The following is a 22,913-nucleotide window of genomic DNA, read 5'->3' on the forward strand; positions in this document are numbered from 1 at the left end:
GCATCAGAAATGATAGAGAGAGGACATCAGACAGGACAGAGAGGACCATCAGACAGGATATAGAGACGACATCAGACATAATAGAGAGAGGACATCAGACATAATAGAGAGAGGACATCAGACAGGATAGAGAGAGGACATCTGACTAGAACCAAGAAATTTGATCATATTACTCCAGTGCTAGCTTCCCTACACTGGCTTCCTGTTAAGGCAAGGGCTGATTTCAAGGTTTTACTGTTAACCTATAAAGCGTTACATGGGCTTGCTCCTACCTATCTTTCCGAGTTGGTCCTGCCGTACATACCAATACGTACGCTACGGTCACAAGACGCAGGCCTCCTAATTGTCCCTAGAATTTCTAAGCAAACAGCGGGAGGCAGGGCTTTCTCCTATAGATCTCCATTTTTATGGAACAGTCTGCCTACCCATGTGAGAGACGCAGACTCGGTCTCAACCTTTAAGTCTTTACTGAAGACTTATCTCTTCAGTAGGTCATATGATTGAGTGTAGTCTGGCCCAGGAGTGTGAAGGTGAACGGAAAGGCTCTGGAGCAACGAACAGCCCTTGCTGTCTCTGCCGGGCCGGTTCCCCTCTCCACTGGGGTTCTCTGCCTCTAACCCTGTTGCAGGGGCTGAGTCACTGGCTTGCTGGTGCTCTTTCATGCCGTCCCTGGGAGGGGTGCGTCACTTGAGTGGGTTGAGTTACTGACGTGATCTTCCTGTCTGGGTTGGCGCCCCCCCTTGGTTTGTGCTGTGGTGGAGACCTCTGTGGGCTATACTCGGCCTTGTCTCAGGATTGTAAGTTGGTGGTTGGGGATATCCCTCTAGTGGTGCGGGGGCTGTGCTTTGGCAGAGTGGGTGGGGTTATATCCTTCCTGTTTGGCCCTGTCCGGGGGTTTCTTCGGATGGGGCCACAGTGTCTCCGGACCGCTCCTGTCTCAGCCTCCAGTATTTATGCTGCAGTAGTTTATGTGTCGGGGGGCTGGGGTTAGTTGGTTATACCTGGAGTACTTCTCCTGTCTTATCCAGTGTCCTGTGTGAATTTAAGTATGCTCTCTCTAATTCTCTCGTTCTCTCTTTCTCTCTGAGAACCTGAGCCCTAGGACCATACGTCAGGACTACCGGGCATGATGACACCTTGCTGTCCCCAGTCCGCCTGGCCTTGCTGCTATTCCAGTTTCAACTGTTCTGCCTGCGGTTACGAAACCCCTACCTGTCCCAGACCTGCTGTTTTCAACTCTTAATGATCGGCTATGAAAAGCCAACTGAGAGACCTGAGCCCTAGGACCATACGTCGGGACTACCGGCCGTGGTGACTCCTTGCTGTCCCCAGTCCGCCTGGCCTTGCTGCTATTCCAGTTTCAACTGTTCTGCCTGCGGTTATGGAACCCCTACCTGTCCCAGACCTGCTGTTTTCAACTCTTAATGATCGGCTATGAAAAGCCAACTGAGATTTATTCCTGATTATTATTTGACCATGCTTGTCACTTATGAACATTTTTGAACATCTTGGCATGGTTCTGTTATAATCTTCACCCGGCACAGCCAGAAGAGGACTGGCCACCCCTCATAGCCTGGTTCCTCTCTAGGTTTCTTCCTAGGTTTTCGCCTTTCTAGGGAGTTTTTCCTAGCCACCGTGCTTCTACACCTGCATTACTAGCTGTTTGGGGTTTTAGGCTGGGTTTCTGTACAGCACTTCGAGATATTAGCTGATGTAAGAAGGGCTATATAAAATAAAATTGATTGAAATTGATTGATCAGACAGGATAGAGAGAGGATCATCAGACAGGATAGAGAGAGGATCATCAGACAGGATAGAGAGAGGATCATCAGACAGGATCAAGAGAGAATCATTAGACAGGATCGAGACAGCAGCTTCAAACGCTAACCACTGCTGTTCAGTAAACACACTAGGCTACAGTACGATGCAGTACACTGTGGTGCGCTAGGGTAGAGAGGCTGTTTTCATCAATGGCACCATAAACACAGAGAGCAGCCTGAAGGCTGTCATTATGAGTGAGCAACAGTGTGTGTGTGTGTGTACATGTGTCTTAGCCTGAATATGTGTGTCTTTGTGTCAGTGTCTTATTTAGCCTGAATAATGATTCACACAAAATTATTTTGCGTACAGCAGTACAAAAGTCAAAGCATTGAAATAAAATGTTCTGTCACAATAAAGGACATCGCAATTGGTGAACATTTACACAGCAGAATGAGGCATTGTGAACCAACAAACATTACTCTCTCTGTGTTGAACAAAAATAAATACCTTTACTACCTGTAGCCTATACCAAGTTCAATCCAACAAGTCTAACAAATCACTTTACAAATCTCTCTTCTTCCACAAAACTGTCTCTAGCCTTGTAGTACATATATCCACAAACTTGCTGTATACCATTCACCATGAACCAACTCCCTCTCCTTCCAACCCCCTTTAACAAGAACAGCAGAGTGCTTTGCCTGCTTGTTCCCCAGTCAGTGGATGTTCTATTGTTTGGCATCTGACCTCCACTACGTTGTATTGATTAGGACACACTGTAGAAAAAAGTTTTGCAATGGAAAATATAAATTCACATTTCTTATTGGACAAGTTCAGGTAATCCCTCCCTGTTTCAGTCCATTGTCTTCCGTTTGGTGCATAATGAACACAATTCTGCTCATGAATGTAAAATGTATGTACTCACTAACTGTAAGTCGCTCTGGATAAGAGCGTCTGCTAAATGACTAAAATGTAAAATGTAATGATGAACATAACTCTGCTCTGTCTGGGGGTATCTAATGAAAACAAGCAGACTGGAGCCTCACCCACGGGAGGAAAAGTGAGCAGAGGTCCTGTGTGTGTTTTCTCAGAACGGGCGCTGAGACAGGCAGCTCTTTGTGAGGAGGAGGGGTCCTTCCAGAAAGATAGGAATGATCAAAGAGCCCAGGGAAGGCTTGGACACTGTCTGGGTCAGCCTGGCTGGGAGTTAAAATGGTTCTGGTCAAAGGTAGTTCACTATATGGGGAATAGGGTGCCACCCAGGAAACCACCCAACGCCGCATAGCAGCCTGGCCCCAGCACAGAGCTTTGACTTTCAACTCATTTATTGTTTCATACAGGGGGTAAAATAGCAGTATCCGCACAGTCAAAAGGTATACAATGTTGAGGTGGTGGGGTTAAATTAATACATTTTGGACCGAATAGTAGGGATCAAAATATAATAAATGGTGCGATTAGAACAACAGCTCTTCCGTTGGCCGTTTGTATACGCGATGTATGACCGGTTGGGTCCCGCTTTAAATGACGCGCAGCTTATAAAGGCATCATAAACACTACATAAATGTGTTATAAATCATCTATAACCATATGTCATGCTTTATAAAGGGTTCATAAATGTGGCATAACTGTGTGACAACCACCAATGTCAAATGTGACATAACACACTGTCAAATATGACATAAACCTGTGCTTTATAACAGGTGGCATAAGCATCGCTTAGTAAGGGCCTTATAAATCATGTTAAATTGAGGCTTCACAAAGCATTTATTACCCTGTCATGCATCTTGGTAGAGCATTGCAACGGCAGGATATTGGGTTCGATTCCCGGGACCACCCATACGTAAAAATGTATTCACACATGACTATAAATCGCATTGGATAAAAGTGTCTGCTAAATTTGATATATTATATAATATTTCACTAAAACATTTCTAGGGTGGCCCAATCTCTTTGCCTCTTGGGTGCATAGTCAATATTGGACTGGACCTCCACTTCCCCCAGAACGCTGTGCTGCAGGAAGACACTCTAAAGTGCAGTCATGCACAGCAGAAAACATTGGACTTCAAAATCCGTTGAACTTCTGTTTTTTTCCAAAATTCTGATTTCTTGGTTTTGTTTTTCCAGGTTTCGGCTTTCATCAAGGTAAGTGTTTCTTGGTGTAACGTCGTCCCCAGGCTATTGCAAACACAGCACATATAAGACTGGGATATCAACCATTCAAACATGGCCTTAGTGGGAGTGACCATAGAATTTTATAGGAGTGACCTTACTGAATAAAGCATTTGTCATCGTCACAACACAGTCAAAAAGTCATAATTATTGCTAAACCCTGCCCATCTCCACAGTTTATCTTCTTAAAATGTGTTTTTAAACCTAACCCTAACTAATGAAGGTATAAGCTGAACGTCAGTTAAAGCGGGATCTTCTCAATGTCTCTTAACTCAATGTATGTCCCCCCTGCTGCTGTCTTGGCTGGACCAGGTCAATTAGACTACCTGGATAAATGAAGGTTAAAAAAACTCTACCAACAACTTCTCTCTACTATATATTCTGTTAGGACAGACATTATCTAGAATATAGCAGTTCCACTGTGGGAGTTCCTGTCTATGGATGGAGTTGGAAGACAGGTCCATTTCCATCTAGGAGGTTAAGTGGTTAGATATATCTTTAACACACACACACACACACACACACACACACACACACACACACACACACACACACACACACACACACACACACACACACACACACACACACACACACACACACACAGCAGGCCCAATTAAAGTGCCAATGAGCAGGCAGGCAGGGCAGGAGAGAAGGAGAACAGGCCTGGGGGCACACAGCTACAGTACTCAGCCCCCACAGCTACACTACTCAGCCCCCACAGCTACACTACTCAGCCCCCACAGCTACACTACTCAGTCCCCACAGCTACACTACTCAGCCCCCACAGCTACACTACTCAGCCCCCACAGCTACACTACTCAGCCCCCACAGCTACACTACTCAGCCCCCACAGCTACACTACTCAGCCCCCACAGCTACACTACTCAGCCCCCACAGCTACACTACTCAGCCCCCACAGCTACACTACTCAGTCCCCACAGCTACACTACTCAGCCCCCACAGCTACACTACTCAGCCCCCACAGCTACACTACTCAGCCCCCACAGCTACACTACTCAGCCCCCACAGCTACACTACTCAGCCCCCACAGCTACATTACTCAGCCCCCACAGCTACACTACTCAGCCCCCACAGCTACATTACTCAGCCCCCACAGCTACAATACTCAGCCCCCACAGCTACATTACTCAGCCCCCACAGCTACATTACTCAGCCCCCACAGCTACACTACTCAGCCCCCACAGCTACACTACTCAGCCCCCACAGCTACACTACTCAGCCCCCACAGCTACACTACTCAGCCCCCACAGCTACATTACTCAGCCCCCACAGCTACATTACTCAGCCCCCACAGCTACACTACTCAGCCCCCACAGCTACACTACTCAGCCCCCACAGCTACACTACTCAGCCCCCACAGCTACACTACTCAGCCCCCACAGCTACACTACTCAGCCCACAGCACTTTTTGTACATCGTCCCCCCATTTTAGGGGACCAAGAGTATTAGAACAAATTCACTTATACTCTGTGTGTGTGTGTGTGTGTGTGTGTATACAGTACCAGTCAAAAGTTTGACACCTACTCATTCCAGGGTTTTTCTTTATTTTTACTATTTTCTACATTGTAGAATAATAGTGAAGACATCAAAACTATGAAATAACACATATTGAATCATGTAGTAAGTAATCATTTAGATTCTTCAAAGTAGCCACCCTTTGCCTTGATGACAGCTTTGCACACTCTTTGCAGCAATTCGACCATGAAGGCCTGATTCACACAGTCTCCTCTGAACAGTTTATGTTGAGATGTGTGTTACTTGAACTCTGTGAAGCATTTATTTGGGCTGCAATCTGAGGTGCAGTTTTCTCATTTTTATTAGGATCCCAATTAGCTAACGCCGTAACGTTAGCTAATCTTCCTTGGGTCCCACACCAATTAATAAGACATTACAAACAATTACAAATGAAGACTTTACAAACACTTAACAAGTAGACAATACAGACAATTAAAATACCTGACAGGTAACACATTCAACATTCAGTTGATGCTTTCTATTTCCTGTCCAATCACATGGTCTATCACATAAGATGGTCTTAGTTTTTTCTTAAAGGTTTATTTACTTTTTGCCTGAGAAATATGGATTGGTAAAGAGTTCCATTCAGCTATGGCTCTATATCTGAATGGAACTCTTTAACAATCCATATTTCTCAGGCAAAAAGTAAATAAACCTTCAAGAAAAAAATAACTATAATTAACTTAACCTCTGCAGCAGAGGTAATTCTGGGTCTTCCTTTCCTGTGGCGGTCCTCATGAGAGCCAGTTTCATGATAACGCTTGATGATTTTTGTGACTGCAATTGAGGAAACGTTCAAAGTTCTTGAAATGTTCCGTATTGACTGACCTTCATGTCTTAAAATAATGATGGACTGTCGTTTTTCTTTGCTTATTTGAGCTGTTCTTGCCATAATATGGACTTGGTCTTTTACCAAATAGGGCTATCGTCTGTATACCCCCCCTACCTTGTCACAACACAACTGATTGGCTCAAACGCATTAAGAAAGAAAGAAATTCCACAAATTAACATTTAACAGGGCACACCTGTTAATTGAAATGCATTCCAGGTGACTACCTCATGAAGCTGGTTGAAAGAATGCCAAGAGTGTGCAAAGCTGTCAAATAAAAATGGAATGAGTAGGTGTCCAAACTTTTGACTGGTACTGTATATACGAACACACACCCACCCACACACACGCTGACCCCCTGCAGTACCTCCACGCAGACCCAATGTTGAATATCCCTGGTCTAGTAATTAAAATTGCAAAGTTAACATGAAGCAGAAATAGTAAAACCTTGTATATTTATGGATTAACTTTGGCAAGTTACTAAATGAAGCGTTGTGTCAACAGGTTTCTTAGCATGTTGTGGCAAAACACCCCAGAGTTGTCTATAATCAAAAGATCTATTGATTTTAGATTCAAAAGCAAGTGAACTCCAAGGGTTTAATGTCATACCAGTTTCCCAGTTGGGTCAATCAGTCAGAAAACATCAGCTGCTGAAAGGTATCTCACTATGTTCATGTGTGAGATGAATTCTAGGAAGGATTCCTGGCGAACTGCAGTAATTACTGAAGGCTTCTCATTCCTAGACTGTGCAGCACTGAGCAGCGGGACTGGGCATATAAGCTGAGACATCCCACATAATGACATCCCTGGAGACCTACTAGACTGACGGTTGCCAAGCTCTAACGTTACTTACACCACAGCCAACCTGCATATGTGGCACAATTCCTCAACCCCCCCAGCCACCCCTCCCCCTCTCCCTCTCCCACCTCCTTTCCCAGGAACACTGAAACACTGACAACTCCCAGACGTCCACAAACATTCCGCTCCGGAATCCTGTGTGAATTCCGACATCATCCATTAAGGCGTTGCCACTTTCCGGCCTATGACCTCTATTCTCATTGGGAGGCTTTTCCTAGTAATACGTAGCAATACCACAAACACATATCATTGAGTCTTTCATATCATTCAATCAAACAAGGCTTAGCATTTTCTTAACTTTTATAATTGTGGTTGGTGAGGCAGTTCCACCTTAAAAATACATATTCGAAGGCCATTCATTCACACTGTCATTCATTCCAGGATTTAAATACTTACAGTATATACCATACAGTCTAGTACCTACCTATACACCTGTCATGTAGTTTTTTAGTACCTCCAGAGATACACATTCAACACACCTAAACCTGCTCTATCAGTCCATAGACAGCCAGCCAGCAAGCCAGCCAGCCGGAACATATAGGCTACATCACACCTGGCCTGCGTTTGGAACGAGTGTAATATGTAATCTGACAGACGTACACTGCCAGTGTCTACTCCAACCTGGAGTAGTGCTCTAACAGCCATCAGCCAGACCAGTGGCAGCATGTTGCTCTAACAGCCATCAGCCAGACCAGTGGCAGCATGTTGCTCTAACAGCCGTCAGCCAGACCAGTGGCAGCATGTTGCTCTAACAGCCGTCAGCCAGACCAGTGGCAGCATGTTGCTCTAACAGCCATCAGCCAGACCAGTGGCAGCATGTTGCTCTAACAGCCATCAGCCAGACCAGTGGCAGCATGTTGCTCTAACAGCCGTCAGCCAGACCAGTGGCAGCATGTTGCTCTAACAGCCATCAGCCAGACCAGTGGCAGCATGTTGCTCTAACAGCCATCAGCCAGACCAGTGGCAGCATGTTGCTCTAACAGCCATCAGCCAGACCAGTGGCAGCATGTTGCTCTAACAGCCATCAGCCAGACCAGTGGCAGCATGTTGCTCTAACAGCCATCAGCCAGACCAGTGGCAGCATGTTGCTCTAACAGCCATCAGCCAGACCAGTGGCAGCATGTTGCTCTAACAGCCATCAGCCAGACCAGTGGCAGCATGTTGCTCTAACAGCCATCAGCCAGACCAGTGGCAGCATGTTGCTCTAACAGCCATCAGCCAGACCAGTGGCAGCATGTTGCTCTAACAGCCATCAGCCAGACCAGTGGCAGCATGTTGCTCTAACAGCCATCAGCCAGACCAGTGGCAGCATGTTGCTCTAACAGCCATCAGCCAGACCAGTGGCAGCATGTTGCTCTAACAGCCATCAGCCAGACCAGTGGCAGCATGTTGCTCTAACAGCCATCAGCCAGACCAGTGGCAGCATGTTGCTCTAACAGCCGTCAGCCAGACCAGTGGCAGCATGTTGCTCTAACAGCCATCAGCCAGACCAGTGGCAGCATGTTGCTCTAACAGCCGTCAGCCAGACCAGTGGCAGCATGTTTTTATTTATATTTTATTGATTTTTTTTTGGGGGGGGGGGGGGGAATGGATCAGCTTAATATTGCATATACAATACTTATTTTCCACCATAATTTGCAAATAAATTCATAAAAAATCCTACAATGTGATTTTCTGGATTTTTTTTTCTCATTTTGTCTGTCATAGTTGACGTGTACCTATGATGAAAATTACAGGCCTCTCTCATCTTTTTAAGTGGGAGAACTTGCACAATTGGTGGGTGACTAAATACTTTTTTTCCCCACTGTAGATTGTATCTTCTATCAATGTAATTGTCTGCATCACTTCCAATCCCCCATGTTTTTTTATTATTTTCTTATTTTTTATATATATACTCCCCTTTATTACTTTTCAACCCCACCATCCTTTCCCTACTTGGAGTAAATTAGTGAACAACAATGCCCAGGCCTCTACTTCCGGTCTATACTTACTATCTACACCTTATGGACAGAGTTAATTTTACAATAATTCTATTATATATATATATATATATATATATATATATATATATTTATTTTTTTGCTCCTGAACTTCTTCTAATCTCAACCTCTCCGATCATTTTCATGATGTCCATCCGGTTTGCTTCTTTATGCCATATCTTTCTAACTGTGCTCTTTCCCAAAAGCTCCCAACATACAACCTATATACTTATTATGGACACAGTATGCTTACATTATTAGCTATCTTTGTTATTATTTATTGTTATTTGTTATTAGTCCCATCCTTCAACTCCATTCAACACCTCCCATCTATCTCTTAACACCATCCATATAGGATTTCTATTTGCCATATATATTTCAACCGTACTGTGATGTTTTACAAAAGTTCTGAACCTTTCTATTCTCATTGCTTCTACAGATTGTGAATTAAAAATAAACATTTTTGCTAAAAGTATTATTATATTATTGATTGATTGACTATGACTTTTCAGATCACCCAGTAATGCTATCTACAAGGTTAGTTCGAGGTAAATATTGCAATCCTTTAGCCATTCCTGGACCTGTGTCCAAAAACAAGCTACAATTGGACAGAACCAAAACAAATGATCTAATGATTCTGTCTCTTCACAGCAAAATCTGCAGAGCTGGGAAGATTGTATCCCCCATATAAATAACATTCTATTGGTAGCAAGAATTTTATATAATAATTTAAATTGAAAGATTCTAATTTTTGAATACGGTGTCGTTTTGCGTGTCAGTTCATAAACACTATGCCATGGGATCGGTACGTCAAAGATCTCTTCCCAACTATTTTGCAATCTATATGGGACGGCTGTCAATCCTTTGGTCCTTAAGTGAAAATGATATACTTTTTTTATTTATCACAGTTTTCCTTAACGAATTATGTTCTTTAATGCAAAGCTGACAGACAAGTTCCTTACTTTCTCCCCCTTCCACTTTCCTCTTCCACTTTTGCGGTAAGGCTGCAATTATTTGGTTGTAATTTTGGGTAGAGCAGACATTTCCATATGTTTTTGTTAGCTGCATGTGCGACATAACTCCACCAGTCCTACCGATGATATCATTTATGGAGATTATACCTTTTTTAAACATTCTGTCAAAAAATATAGTTTTTTTGTCAATTAGTAGATATGAATTTAACCACAATAGTTGTTGCATTATTTGTTCTGTCGTTTCTGGAGGATTAAATTGAAATTGCAACCAACTTTCTATGGCTTGTTTTAGAAATAGTGACATTTGGGAGATTATTTCCTTTTCAAATAACTGAAAGTGAGAGGTTGTAATCTGAATAAAGGGAAAAAGGCCTTTCTTGAACATTGGGTGAGACAATCTTACTAATTTGCTTGAGAACCAGTTCGGATTTAAGTATAACTTTTGTATGACTGAAGATTTTAGTGATAGGTCTAATGCTTTAATATTTAATAATTTCTGTCCTCCGAATTCATATTCATTATATAAATATGCTCTTTTAATTTTGTCTGGCTTGCCGTTCCAAATAAAATTGAATATTTTTTTCTCATATAATTAAAAAAACTGTTTGCTAGGCGTAGGCAAGACCATAAGCAAATAGGTAAACTGGGATAATACTAAAGAGTTAATCAGGGTGATTTTTCCACGAATTGACAGGTATTTTCCTTTCCATGGTAGTAAGATCTTATCTATTTTTGCTAACTTTCTATTAAAATTTATTGAAGTGAGATCATTTATTTCCTTTGGGATATGTATTCCGAGTATATCCACATCACCATCAGACCATTTTATTGGTAAACTACATGGTAATGTAAAAATTGTATTTTTTTGTGATCAATACGTAATATAGTACATTTGTCATAATTTGGTTGTAATCCAGAGAGGTTAGAAAATGTATCTAGATCCTCTATGAGGCTGTGGAGGGATTCTAGTTGTGGATCTAAAAGAAAACATGAATCATCTGCGTACAATGACACCTTTGTTTTTAAGCCCTGTATTTCTAATCCTCTGATATTATTATTGGATCTGATTTTAATAGCTAACATCTCGATGGCCACAATAAATAGATATGCCGATAGTGGACAACCTTGTTTCACTCCTCTTGACAGTTTAAAACTTTCTGAGAAATAGCCATTATTTACTATTTTACACCTAGGGTTACTATACATGATTTTGACCCAATTTATAAGAGATTCTCCAAAATTGAAATGCTCCAGGCATTTATATATAAACCCCAGTCGAACTTTATCAAATGCCTTTTCGAAGTCTGCTATGAATAGCAGGCCTGGTTTCCCATATTTTCCATAGTGTTCTATTGTTTTCAATACTTGCCTTATATTATCTCCAATGTATCTTCCATGTAAAAAACAGCATGTTGCTCTAACAGCCAAAACACACAATCAAGTCTACATGAAAATGGCTAAAAAGCAACAAATGTGAAGTTTTGGAATGGCCTAGTCAGTCCAGACCTAATCCCAATAGAGATGTTGTGGCAGGACTTGAAACGACAAGTTCATGCTTCAAAACCCACAAATGTCACTGAGTTAAAGCAGTACTGCATGCAAGAGTGGGCCAAAATTCTTCCACAGCGATGTAAGAGACTGATCAACAACTACAGGAAGCATTTGGTTGGAGACATTGTAGCTACAGGTGGCACAACCAGTTAAGAGTGTAAGGGGGCAATTACTTTCTCACAAGGGAATTGGGAGTTGCATAACTTTGTTAATTAAATAAAGTAAGTATCCATTTTTCTTGTTATTTGTAAACTCAGGTTCACTTTATCTAATATTAGGTTTCGGTTGAAGATCTGATAACATTCAGTATCAAAAAAATATGGACTCGCAGGGAGGGAGGGAGGGAGGGAGGCAGAGAAGCAGCTCTCTCTCTCTCCTCACACTAGCCCCATGACATGTTACTGCATCGTCAATGGCTAGAAGTAGGAATATGGAGACTAATTACTAGCCTGGTCCCAGATCTGTTTTGTACTGTCTTTCACAACACCTATTGTCATTGTTTGACATGACATCAACTAGAAGTTGGCTATACAGCACAAATAGATCTGGGACCAGGCTATGATAGGCTAAATGCTGTACTGTCTGGTGGCTTTTCTAGTAATTGATTTCACTCTAACCATTCATCTAAACCCTCCATTCTCCTCTCACTGTCTGTTTTTGCTGGTCTGTGTCTCGAACACTTCTGCTTTCTCTACCGGATAAGCCCCAGATTATTACCGCGTCTGTCTGTGGTCTCTGGTTCCTATGGAAACGGACTGAGCCATTGTGACAGACCCCCTCCGCTGATGGGAATTGGAACTCTGAGGTGAGGCAGGTGTCACCGGAATTATCTTCCCCCTTTAGTTTTTTTTCCAATTACCCAGAGTGCTATGCTGTGCTGTGGGATGGATGGATGGATGGATGGATGGATGGATGGATGGAGCGGCCCTCTGAATAAGGAAGCTTTGTTATTGTAGCAAATTACTGGTTGAGGATATATCCACATAGCATGTGTGACACACCCAGTCACAGAGACAACAGTCTGTTCCAATATCCACACTAGAAATAATGGCCAGGCTCTAAGTGGTATTGCTAGAGTGGATATTGGAAGATAGCCAACATTATAGTATGTAGATTAGATGGCTACATAATTGAGCAGTGAGTAGAGGTGGAATGTCCGTGTGTGTGCTCAACTCTCCGAGACAGGTGTATATGGGACAAAGCAACACCCTAAACAGTTCTCCAGGTGGAGGTGTGTTAATGTATGGTGGTAGACAGGTGGAGGTGTGGTAGTGTATGGTGGTAGACAGGTAGAGGTGTGGTAGTGTATGGTGGTAGACAGGTAGAGGTGTGTTAGTGTATGGTGGTAGACAGGTGGAGGTGTGTTAGTGTATGGTGGTAGACAGGTAGAGGTGTGTTAGTGTATGGTGGTAGACAGGTAGAGGTGTGGTAGTGTATGGTGGTAGACAGGTAGAGGTGTGGTAGTGTATGGTGGTAGACAGGTAGAGGGGTGTTAGTGTATGGTGGTAGACAGGTAGAGGTGTGTTAGTGTATGGTGGTAGACAGGTGGAGGTGTGGTAGTGTATGGTGGTAGACAGGTAGAGGTGTGGTAGTGTATGGTGGTAGACAGGTGGAGGTGTGGTAGTGTATGGTGGTAGACAGGTAGAGGTGTGGTAGTGTATGGTGGTAGACAGGTAGAGGTGTGGTAGTGTATGGTGGTAGACAGGTAGAGGTGTGGTAGTGTATGGTGGTAGACAGGTAGAGGTGTGGTAGTGTATGGTGGTAGACAGGTAGAGGTGTGTTAGTGTATGGTGGTAGACAGGTAGAGGGGTGTTAGTGTATGGTGGTAGACAGGTAGAGGTGTGTTAGTGTATGGTGGTAGACAGGTGGAGGTGTGGTAGTGTATGGTGGTAGACAGGTAGAGGTGTGGTAGTGTATGGTGGTAGACAGGTAGAGGTGTGGTAGTGTATGGTGGTAGACAGGTAGAGGTGTGGTAGTGTATGGTGGTAGACAGGTAGAGGTGTGGTAGTGTATGGTGGTAGACAGGTAGAGGTGTGTTAGTGTATGGTGGTAGACAGGTAGAGGTGTGGTAGTGTATGGTGGTAGACAGGTAGAGGTGTGGTAGTGTATGGTGGTAGACAGGTAGAGGTGTGTTAGTGTATGGTGGTAGACAGGTAGAGGTGTGGTAGTGTATGGTGGTAGACAGGTGGAGGTGTGGTAGTGTATGGTGGTAGACAGGTAGAGGTGTGGTAGTGTATGGTGGTAGACAGGTAGAGGTGTGGTAGTGTATGGTGGTAGACAGGTAGAGGTGTGGTAGTGTATGGTGGTAGACAGGTAGAGGTGTGTTAGTGTATGGTGGTAGACAGGTAGAGGTGTGGTAGTGTATGGTGGTAGACAGGTAGAGGTGTGTAGGTGTGCAGGGAACAGGGTACTAACCTCTCTGAGACAGGTGTATATAGGACAGACCAACACCCTAAACGGTTCTCCAGCACTGGACCTCATGGTTCCAAACACCTCACACAGAAAGGTGATGAATCCCAACCAACGCTCCACGTCAGACGCCTGCAGCTCCACCCGACGAGAAAAGTCCTTCTGCAGAGGACAGAGACAGGGGTGAATACAATATTAAGACAACACAAAGACACTGCAAAAAACAAACTAGGGCACAGCGTATAGCTTCAGCAAGTCTTTCTGTAGGGGCTAGAGACAGGAGAGAAAACAATGTAACTCACAAGTTCACCAGAGTTGAGACAGATGTGACGCTTACCATACCAAACCCACATCAGTCTACTCTACTCTACTTAAAGTATATACACTGTCATTGTGCAACTGGGTCTGGGAGGCAGAGAATCTGCTGGGAATGAATGATTCACTCATAGAAAGACACGAAGACAGCAAACACAGTCTCCTACAGTATGTTAACAAATAGCTCCTGGACTAAAGGGAGACAGTCGGTCTTCTATAGAGCTCTTCTACAGAGAGAGAAGAGAAGCACGTCTGGTTGGGTTATAGGGTGGCATCTTTGGCTGTACAACCCAACGGAAGAGTGGAACACAAAACATGAACACTGCTGCTCTAAGCATGATTCTGTTTGTCAATGAGGAGGTAAAGAAGAGGTGGTAACTGGTTATGACTGTTCTCCTACACACACAGTTGTATGGTCCAGTACCAGTCCAGTTGTATGGTGCAGTACCAGACTGTTCTCCTACACACACAGTTGTATGGTCCAGTACCAGTCCAGTTGTATGGTGCAGTACCAGTCCAGTTGTATTATGCCAGTTGTATTGCTGTAGTGCAATTAAGACCAGTCTATGGTGCAGTACCAGTCCAGTTGTATGGTGCAGTACCAGTCCAGTTGTATGGTGCAGTACCAGTCCAGTTGTATGTGCAGTACCAGTCCAGTTGTATGGTCCAGTACCAGTCCAGTTGTATGGTGCAGTACCAGTCCAGTTGTATGGTGCAGTACCAGTCCAGTTGTATGGTGCAGTACCAGTCCAGTTGTATGGTGCAGTACCAGTCCAGTTGTATGGTGCAGTACCAGTCCAGTTGTATGGTCCAGTACCAGTCCAGTTGTATGGTGCATATGGTGCAGTACCAGTCCAGTTGTATGGTGCAGTACCAGTCCAGTTGTATGGTGCAGTACCAGTCCAGTTGTATGGTGCAGTACCAGTCCAGTTGTATGGTCCAGTACCAGTCCAGTTGTATGGTCCAGTACCAGTCCAGTTGTATGGTCCAGTACCAGTCCAGTTGTATGGTGCAGTACCAGTCCAGTTGTATGGTCCAGTACCAGTCCAGTTGTATGGTGCAGTACCAGTCCAGTTGTATGGTGCAGTACCAGTCCAGTTGTATGGTCCAGTACCAGTCCAGTTGTATGGTGCAGTACCAGTCCAGTTGTATGGTCCAGTACCAGTCCAGTTGTATGGTGCGGTACCAGTCCAGTTGTATGGTGCGGTACCAGTCCAGTTGTATGGTCCGGTACCAGTCCAGTTGTATGGTCCAGTACCAGTCCAGTTGTATGGTCCAGTACCAGTCCAGTTGTATGGTGCAGTACCAGTCCAGTTGTATGGTGCAGTACCAGTCCAGTTGTATGGTGCAGTACCAGTCCAGTTGTATGGTCCAGTACCAGTCCAGTTGTATGGTCCAGTACCAGTCCAGTTGTATGGTCCAGTACCAGTCCAGTTGTATGGTGCAGTACCAGTCCAGTTGTATGGTCCAGTACCAGTCCAGTTGTATGGTCCAGTACCAGTCCAGTTGTATGGTCCAGTACCAGTCCAGTTGTATGGTCCAGTACCAGTCCAGTTGTATGGTCCAGTACCAGTCCAGTTGTATGGTGCAGTACCAGTCCAGTTGTATGGTGCAGTACCAGTCCAGTTGTATGGTCCAGTACCAGTCCAGTTGTATGGTCCAGTACCAGTCCAGTTGTATGGTGCAGTACCAGTCCAGTTGTATGGTCCAGTACCAGTCCAGTTGTATGGTCCAGTACCAGTCCAGTTGTATGGTCCAGTACCAGTCCAGTTGTATGGTGCAGTACCAGTCCAGTTGTATGGTCCAGTACCAGTCCAGTTGTATGGTCCAGTACCAGTCCAGTTGTATGGTGCAGTACCAGTCCAGTTGTATGGTCCAGTACCAGTCCAGTTGTATGGTCCAGTACCAGTCCAGTTGTATGGTCCAGTACCAGTCCAGTTGTATGGTGCAGTACCAGTCCAGTTGTATGGTCCAGTACCAGTCCAGTTGTATGGTCCAGTACCAGTCCAGTTGTATGGTGCAGTACCAGTCCAGTTGTATGGTCCAGTACCAGTCCAGTTGTATGGTCCAGTACCAGTCCAGTTGTATGGTGCAGTACCAGTCCAGTTGTATGGTGCAGTACCAGTCCAGTTGTATGGTCCAGTACCAGTCCAGTTGTATGGTGCAGTACCAGTCCAGTTGTATGGTGCAGTACCAGTCCAGTTGTATGGTCCAGTACCAGTCCAGTTGTATGGTGCAGTACCAGTCCAGTTGTATGGTCCAGTACCAGTCCAGTTGTATGGTGCAGTACCAGTCCAGTTGTATGGTCCGGTACCAGTCCAGTTGTATGGTCCAGTACCAGTCCAGTTGTATGGTGCAGTACCAGTCCAGTTGTATGGTCCAGTACCAGTCCAGTTGTATGGTCCAGTACCAGTCCAGTTGTATGGTGCAGTACCAGTCCAGTTGTATGGTGCAGTACCAGTCCAGTTGTATGGTCCAGTACCAGTCCAGTTGTATGGTGCAGTACCAGTCCAGTTGTATGGTGCAGTACCAGTCCAGTTGTATGGTGCAGTACCAGTCCAGTTGTATGGTGCAGTACCAGTCCAGTTGTATGGTCCAGTACCAGTCCAGTTGTATGGTGCAGTACCAGTCCAGTTGTATGGTGCAGTACCAGTCCAGTTGTATGGTCCAGTACCAGTCCAGTTGTATGGTCCAGTACCAGTCCAGTTGTATGGTGCAGTACCAGTCCAGTGGTGAGACAGTCAAATGTAGGAAGGCATCCGATGGTCGAAAAAAACATAATTCAAAACCACTAAAGTGGGACAAGGTTTATAAATCCATTTAATGTTCATGTCTTAGTGGGCAAAACATTTGCATAAAAATACTAACCGTTGTGGGTGTTGCATGTTAACTTCTTTTAACTTGGCTAATTGATAATAACTACACTTTATATCAACTTGACAATGAGAAAGTTCAGCATGAAAACATGCTGGGAAAAAACATTTAATTCAAGTTAAACAATCTGTGCAGAGCCGTCTAAACAGCTGAGGTTGATGCAGGTTAATGGTCATTATGCATTTATACAGAGATGACATAAGGAGGGAGATATAGGAGTTTAACATTACATGCCTGGCTCCTGTAGATGACAGAGAAACTGAGTGGCTGAAGTCTCAGTGTAGCGCTGCATCAAACACACACAAACACAGCTATGGATTGCACGCACGTACACACTCGGTGGTCGGCGAGCCGTGCCAGATGGGACAGGAAGTTCTCTGTTAGACGGGAGGGGGGGGGGCGGGTTACAACGTGACACCAGGGTGAGGAAACAAGCCTAGCACTCGCTTCCTAAAAAGACAGCTACGGGCGCTTAGCACCCAGCCGACAAACCAAACCATTGCCTGGCTACACACACACTGAACACTGTAGGGACGTCAGAGAGGGGGAGAGGGGGATAGGGGGAGTGAGAGGGGGAGAGGGGAGTGAGATGGGGAGAGGAGGGGAGACAGGGGAGTGAGAGGGGGAAGGAGGGTAGAGAGGGGGAGTGAGAGGAGGAAGGAGGGTAGAGAGGGGGAGAGGAGGGGGGGAGTGAGAGGGGGAAGGAGGGTAGAGAGGGGGAGAGGAGGGGGGGAGTGAGAGGGGGAAGGAGGGTAGAGAGGGGGAGTGAGAGGGGGAGAGGGGTAGAGAGGAGGAGAGGAGGAAAGCGAGGGGGTGAGGAGGGTAGAGAGGTGGAGAGGAGGGGGGGAGTGAGAGGGGGAAGGAGGGTAGAGAGGGGGATGGGGGGAGGGGAGTGAGAGGGGAAGAGGAGGGTAGAGAGCAAAATCAAAAGTATTTGAGGAAGGGTGTCAATGATAAGAAGTTCATGAATAACATGGAGACATAACAGGCCCAGTTTGAGCTACTCCAGGAAGACTTTGCAGGCTCTCTCAATGCTGCCCCCTCTCGAGTAACTCCGGTTGAAGGCCGACCGGGGTACTGCAGGCTGCCATTAGCAACTAAATTATCCTTATACCTTCTTTGTGGGATTTTAAAATAAATCGGTTCAAAGACATACATCTGGTGTAATAGAAGCGATTATTGGTTCCACTTATATCAGTACATTCGCAACAAACTAAACTTCTATTCGATCAAATAAGCCTCACTTAGCAATCACAGTTTTGGTTGACCAAATCTGACACTCTCATAGAGCTCTATAACAAAAATCTCCTGTTGGTCTGCTTATGGCTGTATTCTTGCGTGGACAGATTTTGACGGGAGTGGAGCCTCTCGCTTCGCCTCTTCCTCTCTGGTGAGACTGAATCTCTGGTCTCGTCGCTAACACTTGAAGCAAACTCAAACTATCATTGAAAAACAAAGCAGGGTAATTTCGACCAACTTCTATGCAGTGCTGTGGGCTTCTAAAAATGCTTCTTTCAGCACTTCACTTACAGTGCATTCGGAAAGTATTCAGACCCCTTGACTTTTTCCACATTTTGTTACATCACAGCCTTATTCTAAAAATGATTAAACGTTTTTATCTACACACAATACCCCATAATGTCAAAGCAAAAACAGGTTTTTAGAAATGTTTCCTTTGGCAGTAATTACAGCCTCAAGTCTTCTTGGGTATGACGCTACAAGCTTGGCACACCTGTATTTGTGGAGTTTCTCCCATTCTTCTCTGCAGATCCTCTCAAGCTCTGTCAGGTTGGATGTGGAGCGTCGCTGCACAGCTATTTTCAGGTCTCTCCAGAGATGTTTGATCTGTTTCAAGTCAGGGCTCTGGCTGGGCCACTCAAGGACATTCAGAGGCTTGTCCTGAAGCCACTCCTGCATTGTCTTGGCTGTGTGCTTAGGGTCGTTGTCCTGTTGGAAGGTGAACCTTCGCCCCAGTCTGAGGTCCTGAGCGCTCTGGAGCAGGTTTTCATTAAGGATCTCTCTGTACTTTGCTCTGTTAATCTTTCCCTTGATCCTGACTAGTCTCCCAGTCCCTGCCGCTGAAAAACATCCCCAGAGCATGATGCTGCCACCACCATGCTTCACTGTAGTTACCTCCAGACGTGACGCTTGGCATAAAAAAAAAAGGTTCTCCCATCTCCACAGAGGAACTCTGGAGCTCTGTCAGTGAGACCATCGGGTTCTTGGTCACCTCCCTGACCAAGGCCCTTCTCCACCGATTGCTCAGTTTGGCCGGGCGGCCAGCTCTTGGTGGTTCCAAACCTCTTCCATTTAAGAATGCTGGAGGCCACTGTGTTCTTGGGGACCTTCAATGCTGCAGACATTTTATGGTACTCTCGATGGACAATTCGTTCGACCTCATGGCTTGGTTTTTGCTCTGACGTGCACTGTCAACTGTGGGACCTTATATAGACAGGTGCGTGCCTTTCCAAATCATGTCCAATCAATTGAATTTGGAAGAAAATGAACGAGGGAGACAAACAGAGAGGAGGAGTGCAGTGACGCAGCAGATGGGTTAACATTCTGCCAGGCACGTCAGCCATAGAGAGCCGGCGGGGGGGGGGGGGGGGGGGGTGAGAGAGAGTGTAAGCGAGAGAGCGAGTAAGAGACAGAAAGAGAGAGAGAATGAGAGCGAAAGAGCTCCCAGACTGTGTCTGCAATGGTGGTGACACCCAGGCAGGGAGGAAGGCGCTGGGCCATAATGTAGGCAGGACAGACGTGGGTGGGAGGAGACATTATCTGGAGAGGCTGGACGTATGTCAACCCCCTCAGGCTGTGACCTCGCAGAACCTTCATTAGCTGTGACATTTACCCCACGTCACCAATTATGACCATCCACACTCACACACTGAGATAGACACCACTCACAGTCACTGTCTGTCTGACAGACAGGTACGCATGTACGAACCCCACACCACCCTCCCCGTCTCCCATCTCTCCCTCTCCTCTCACCTGTAACATATTGAGCAGCAGTGACCTAAACTTGGTCCCCTCCACCATAAAGAGGGCCATCTTGTCACAGAGCCTGGCAGCGGTAGCAGCAAAGCTCCTGTCGCTGAGGGCCTTGCCGTAGATGGTGCTGACTATCTGGTCCAGGGTCTCCTCTGACTGGGCCGAACTCTGGGCCTCTTCCATGAAGGAGCTGAGTTGGCCGTCCACCCCAGCTCTGTTGTTCCTCATGCTGTTCAGGATCTCCAGCAAGCGGTCCATGCGGCTCTGCTGGGGCCCGACCGGGGACACCACAGCCTCCTCCTGGAGAACAGCAGAAAAAATCCTGCTCAATGGAGAATCACAGCCTTTCAGTCTAGAGCTAGTCTTAATGGTGTCCAGGAAACTGCTTAGTCATTAAAAACCACAGATTTTGTAATCATGTATTTGAGCTGACATATGAACAAACATGGTGCCTTTCTCTGCTCAATAGATGTTTAACCAAACCGCTTACACAGGGAGTAAAACCCCTGAAAGAGGAAATATGGTTTGACAACAGATCAATAGAATATGACATCATCAGTATGCTTCTTAACACCGTGTCAGTGAGTCTCCAGGGAGGGTCAGGTTGTTCTCACCATACAAGGCAGCACATAGAGCTATCCTTAATGAGGAGTATGCTATACTGCATGGGGAGGCAACCCTGGTCCTGGAGTGCTGCAAGGACTTCATGTTTTTGATGTAACCAACCTGGAAGACCAGGTGTGTTGAATTTAGGCAATCACTGAACTGATCAATTAGCTCAGTTGGTCAGGTGTGGTGCCTAGTTGGGACAGAATCCTGCAGTACCTGAAGCACTCCAGGAACAGGGTTGCCTACCCCTGCTATACTGGGTCTTATTCATTTGGCATCAAATCAAAGAAAGTGGACTGAAACAGGGACTACCTGGATTTATTCAATTAGAAGCGCAGTTTTCGTTCTCCGTTGCAAACCGTTTTGCTATGGTATGCCTTAATGAATACGACCCTGGACCCAAATGCAGACAGGGATCTGACTGGATAATGTCCCATGTTTCCCCCCATTTAGCTAAATTCCTCTCTCTGGTTGTGTTCCAAATTACACCCTATTCCCTATATAGTGCACTACTTTTGACTAGAGCCTATAGGGGCCCTGGTCAAAAGTAGTGCACTATATAGGGAATAGGGTGCCATCTGAGCCTCAGCCTGGGTTTCCCTCTAGATCGGCGTGTTTGAAGCTGTCTGTTAATCTCAGTCTTGTTGTTGCAGGCTGTAAGGGGGTTAGCAGCATCCACGTCTTAGATACTTAGGTTAAGAACTAAACAGACACAAGTAATGAGTTAGGCTACGAGAGAAGTTGACCCACAACAGCAGAATCTACAGACAAGCCACCACTGTTCATCTTTATTACATATATTTTTTTACCCCCCTTTTCTCCCCAATTTTGTGATATCCAATTGCGATCCAATTACGATTTTGTCTCATCGCTGCAACTCCCCAACGGGCTCGGGAGAGACGAAGGTCGAGTCATGCGTCCTCCGAAACACGACCCACCAAACCACGCTTCTTAACACCCGCCCGCTTAACCCGGAAGCCAGCCGCACCAATGTGTCGGACGATGGGCCAATTGTGCCGCCCTATGGGACTCCCGGTCACGGCCGGTTGTGACACAGAATGGGATCGAACCCGGGTCTGTAGTGACGCCTCAAGCACGGCGATGCAGTGCCTTAGACTGCTGTGCCACCCGGGAGGCCCCCACTGTTCATCTTTATGAATTAGAGAGCTGCACCCCCACCTACCAGACAGACTGAGCAACCTGTGTGTGTGTGTGTGTGCATCTAAAATGATGGATTCATTACTATGTGTGTGGCTGCAATGCGAATGTGTGTGTATAAAGGGGAGGCATGGTCTGCCTAAGACTGATGGTGATTGGCAGACAGATAAGACAGTAAAGAGTTTTAGTTTACCTTTTCTTTTAGCCTCCTCCTCAGCCTTTCCTTGGATGACTGCAGCAGGCTGACTTTAGGGCCCTCGTCCAGCTGGCTGTCCCTGTGCTTGTCACTCCTCGTCGGGCTCTGGCCCTTCTCCTGGTCCCCAGGCTGGCTGGGAATCCCCTCACTGGGCCCCTGGAGCTCTCTGTCTCCAGCCTGGTGCTGGTCTCCTCTGCCTTCACATTCTCAGTCTCTTTGGTGTTTCTGAGTGGTGCCGCCCCCCTGTCCCTGTCTCTGTCTCCCGTTGGGGTTGCCCCCCTGTAACTGTCTCCCATTGGGGTTGGCCCCCTGTCTCCCATTGGGGTTGGCCCCCTGTCCCTGTCTCCCATTGGGGTTGGCCCCCTGTCCTGTCTCCCATTGGGGTTGGCCCCCTGTCCCTGTCTCCCATTGGGGTTGGCCCCCTGTCCCTGTCTCCCAATGGGGTTGGCCCCCTGTCCCGGTCTCCCATTGGGGTTGGCCCCCTGTCCCTGTCTCTGTCCCCTGTCGGGCCCCTTGCCCCTGTGGTCCCTGTCCTACTCCCTGCCACCTTCTGGTTGTGGTGCCAGCGGCGATTCTGGCTGTAGCCGTGGTGGGAGGTCCCTGGCGCTGCCCGCCGTGACCCTGGAACCTGCTGCCCGTGGCTACCTCCACGCTGTCTACCATTACCCCCGGCCCGGCTGCTGCTGCTGGTCATTCTGTTGCTG

General features: G+C 46.0%; 1 protein-coding gene across 1 annotated transcript in view; it reads right to left on the minus strand.

Annotated features, from left to right (window-relative positions):
* LOC311125275 (CBP80/20-dependent translation initiation factor-like) overlaps positions 1 to 22,551 on the minus strand; it is a 28,438-nt gene extending 5,887 nt beyond the window's left edge. Inside the window, 4 exon segments of the mRNA XM_084199322.1 lie at positions 14,073 to 14,228; positions 20,247 to 20,546; positions 22,207 to 22,358; positions 22,361 to 22,551. Coding sequence (XP_084055448.1) covers positions 14,073 to 14,228; positions 20,247 to 20,546; positions 22,207 to 22,358; positions 22,361 to 22,529 — 777 coding nt within the window. The 5' untranslated portion in view covers positions 22,530 to 22,551.
* Positions 22,552 to 22,913: the final 362 nt, after the last annotated feature.

This window comes from Coregonus lavaretus (assembly GCF_964263955.1).
Source record: "Coregonus lavaretus genome assembly, contig: HAP1_SCAFFOLD_2040, whole genome shotgun sequence".
Lineage (NCBI taxonomy): Eukaryota > Metazoa > Chordata > Actinopteri > Salmoniformes > Salmonidae > Coregonus > Coregonus lavaretus.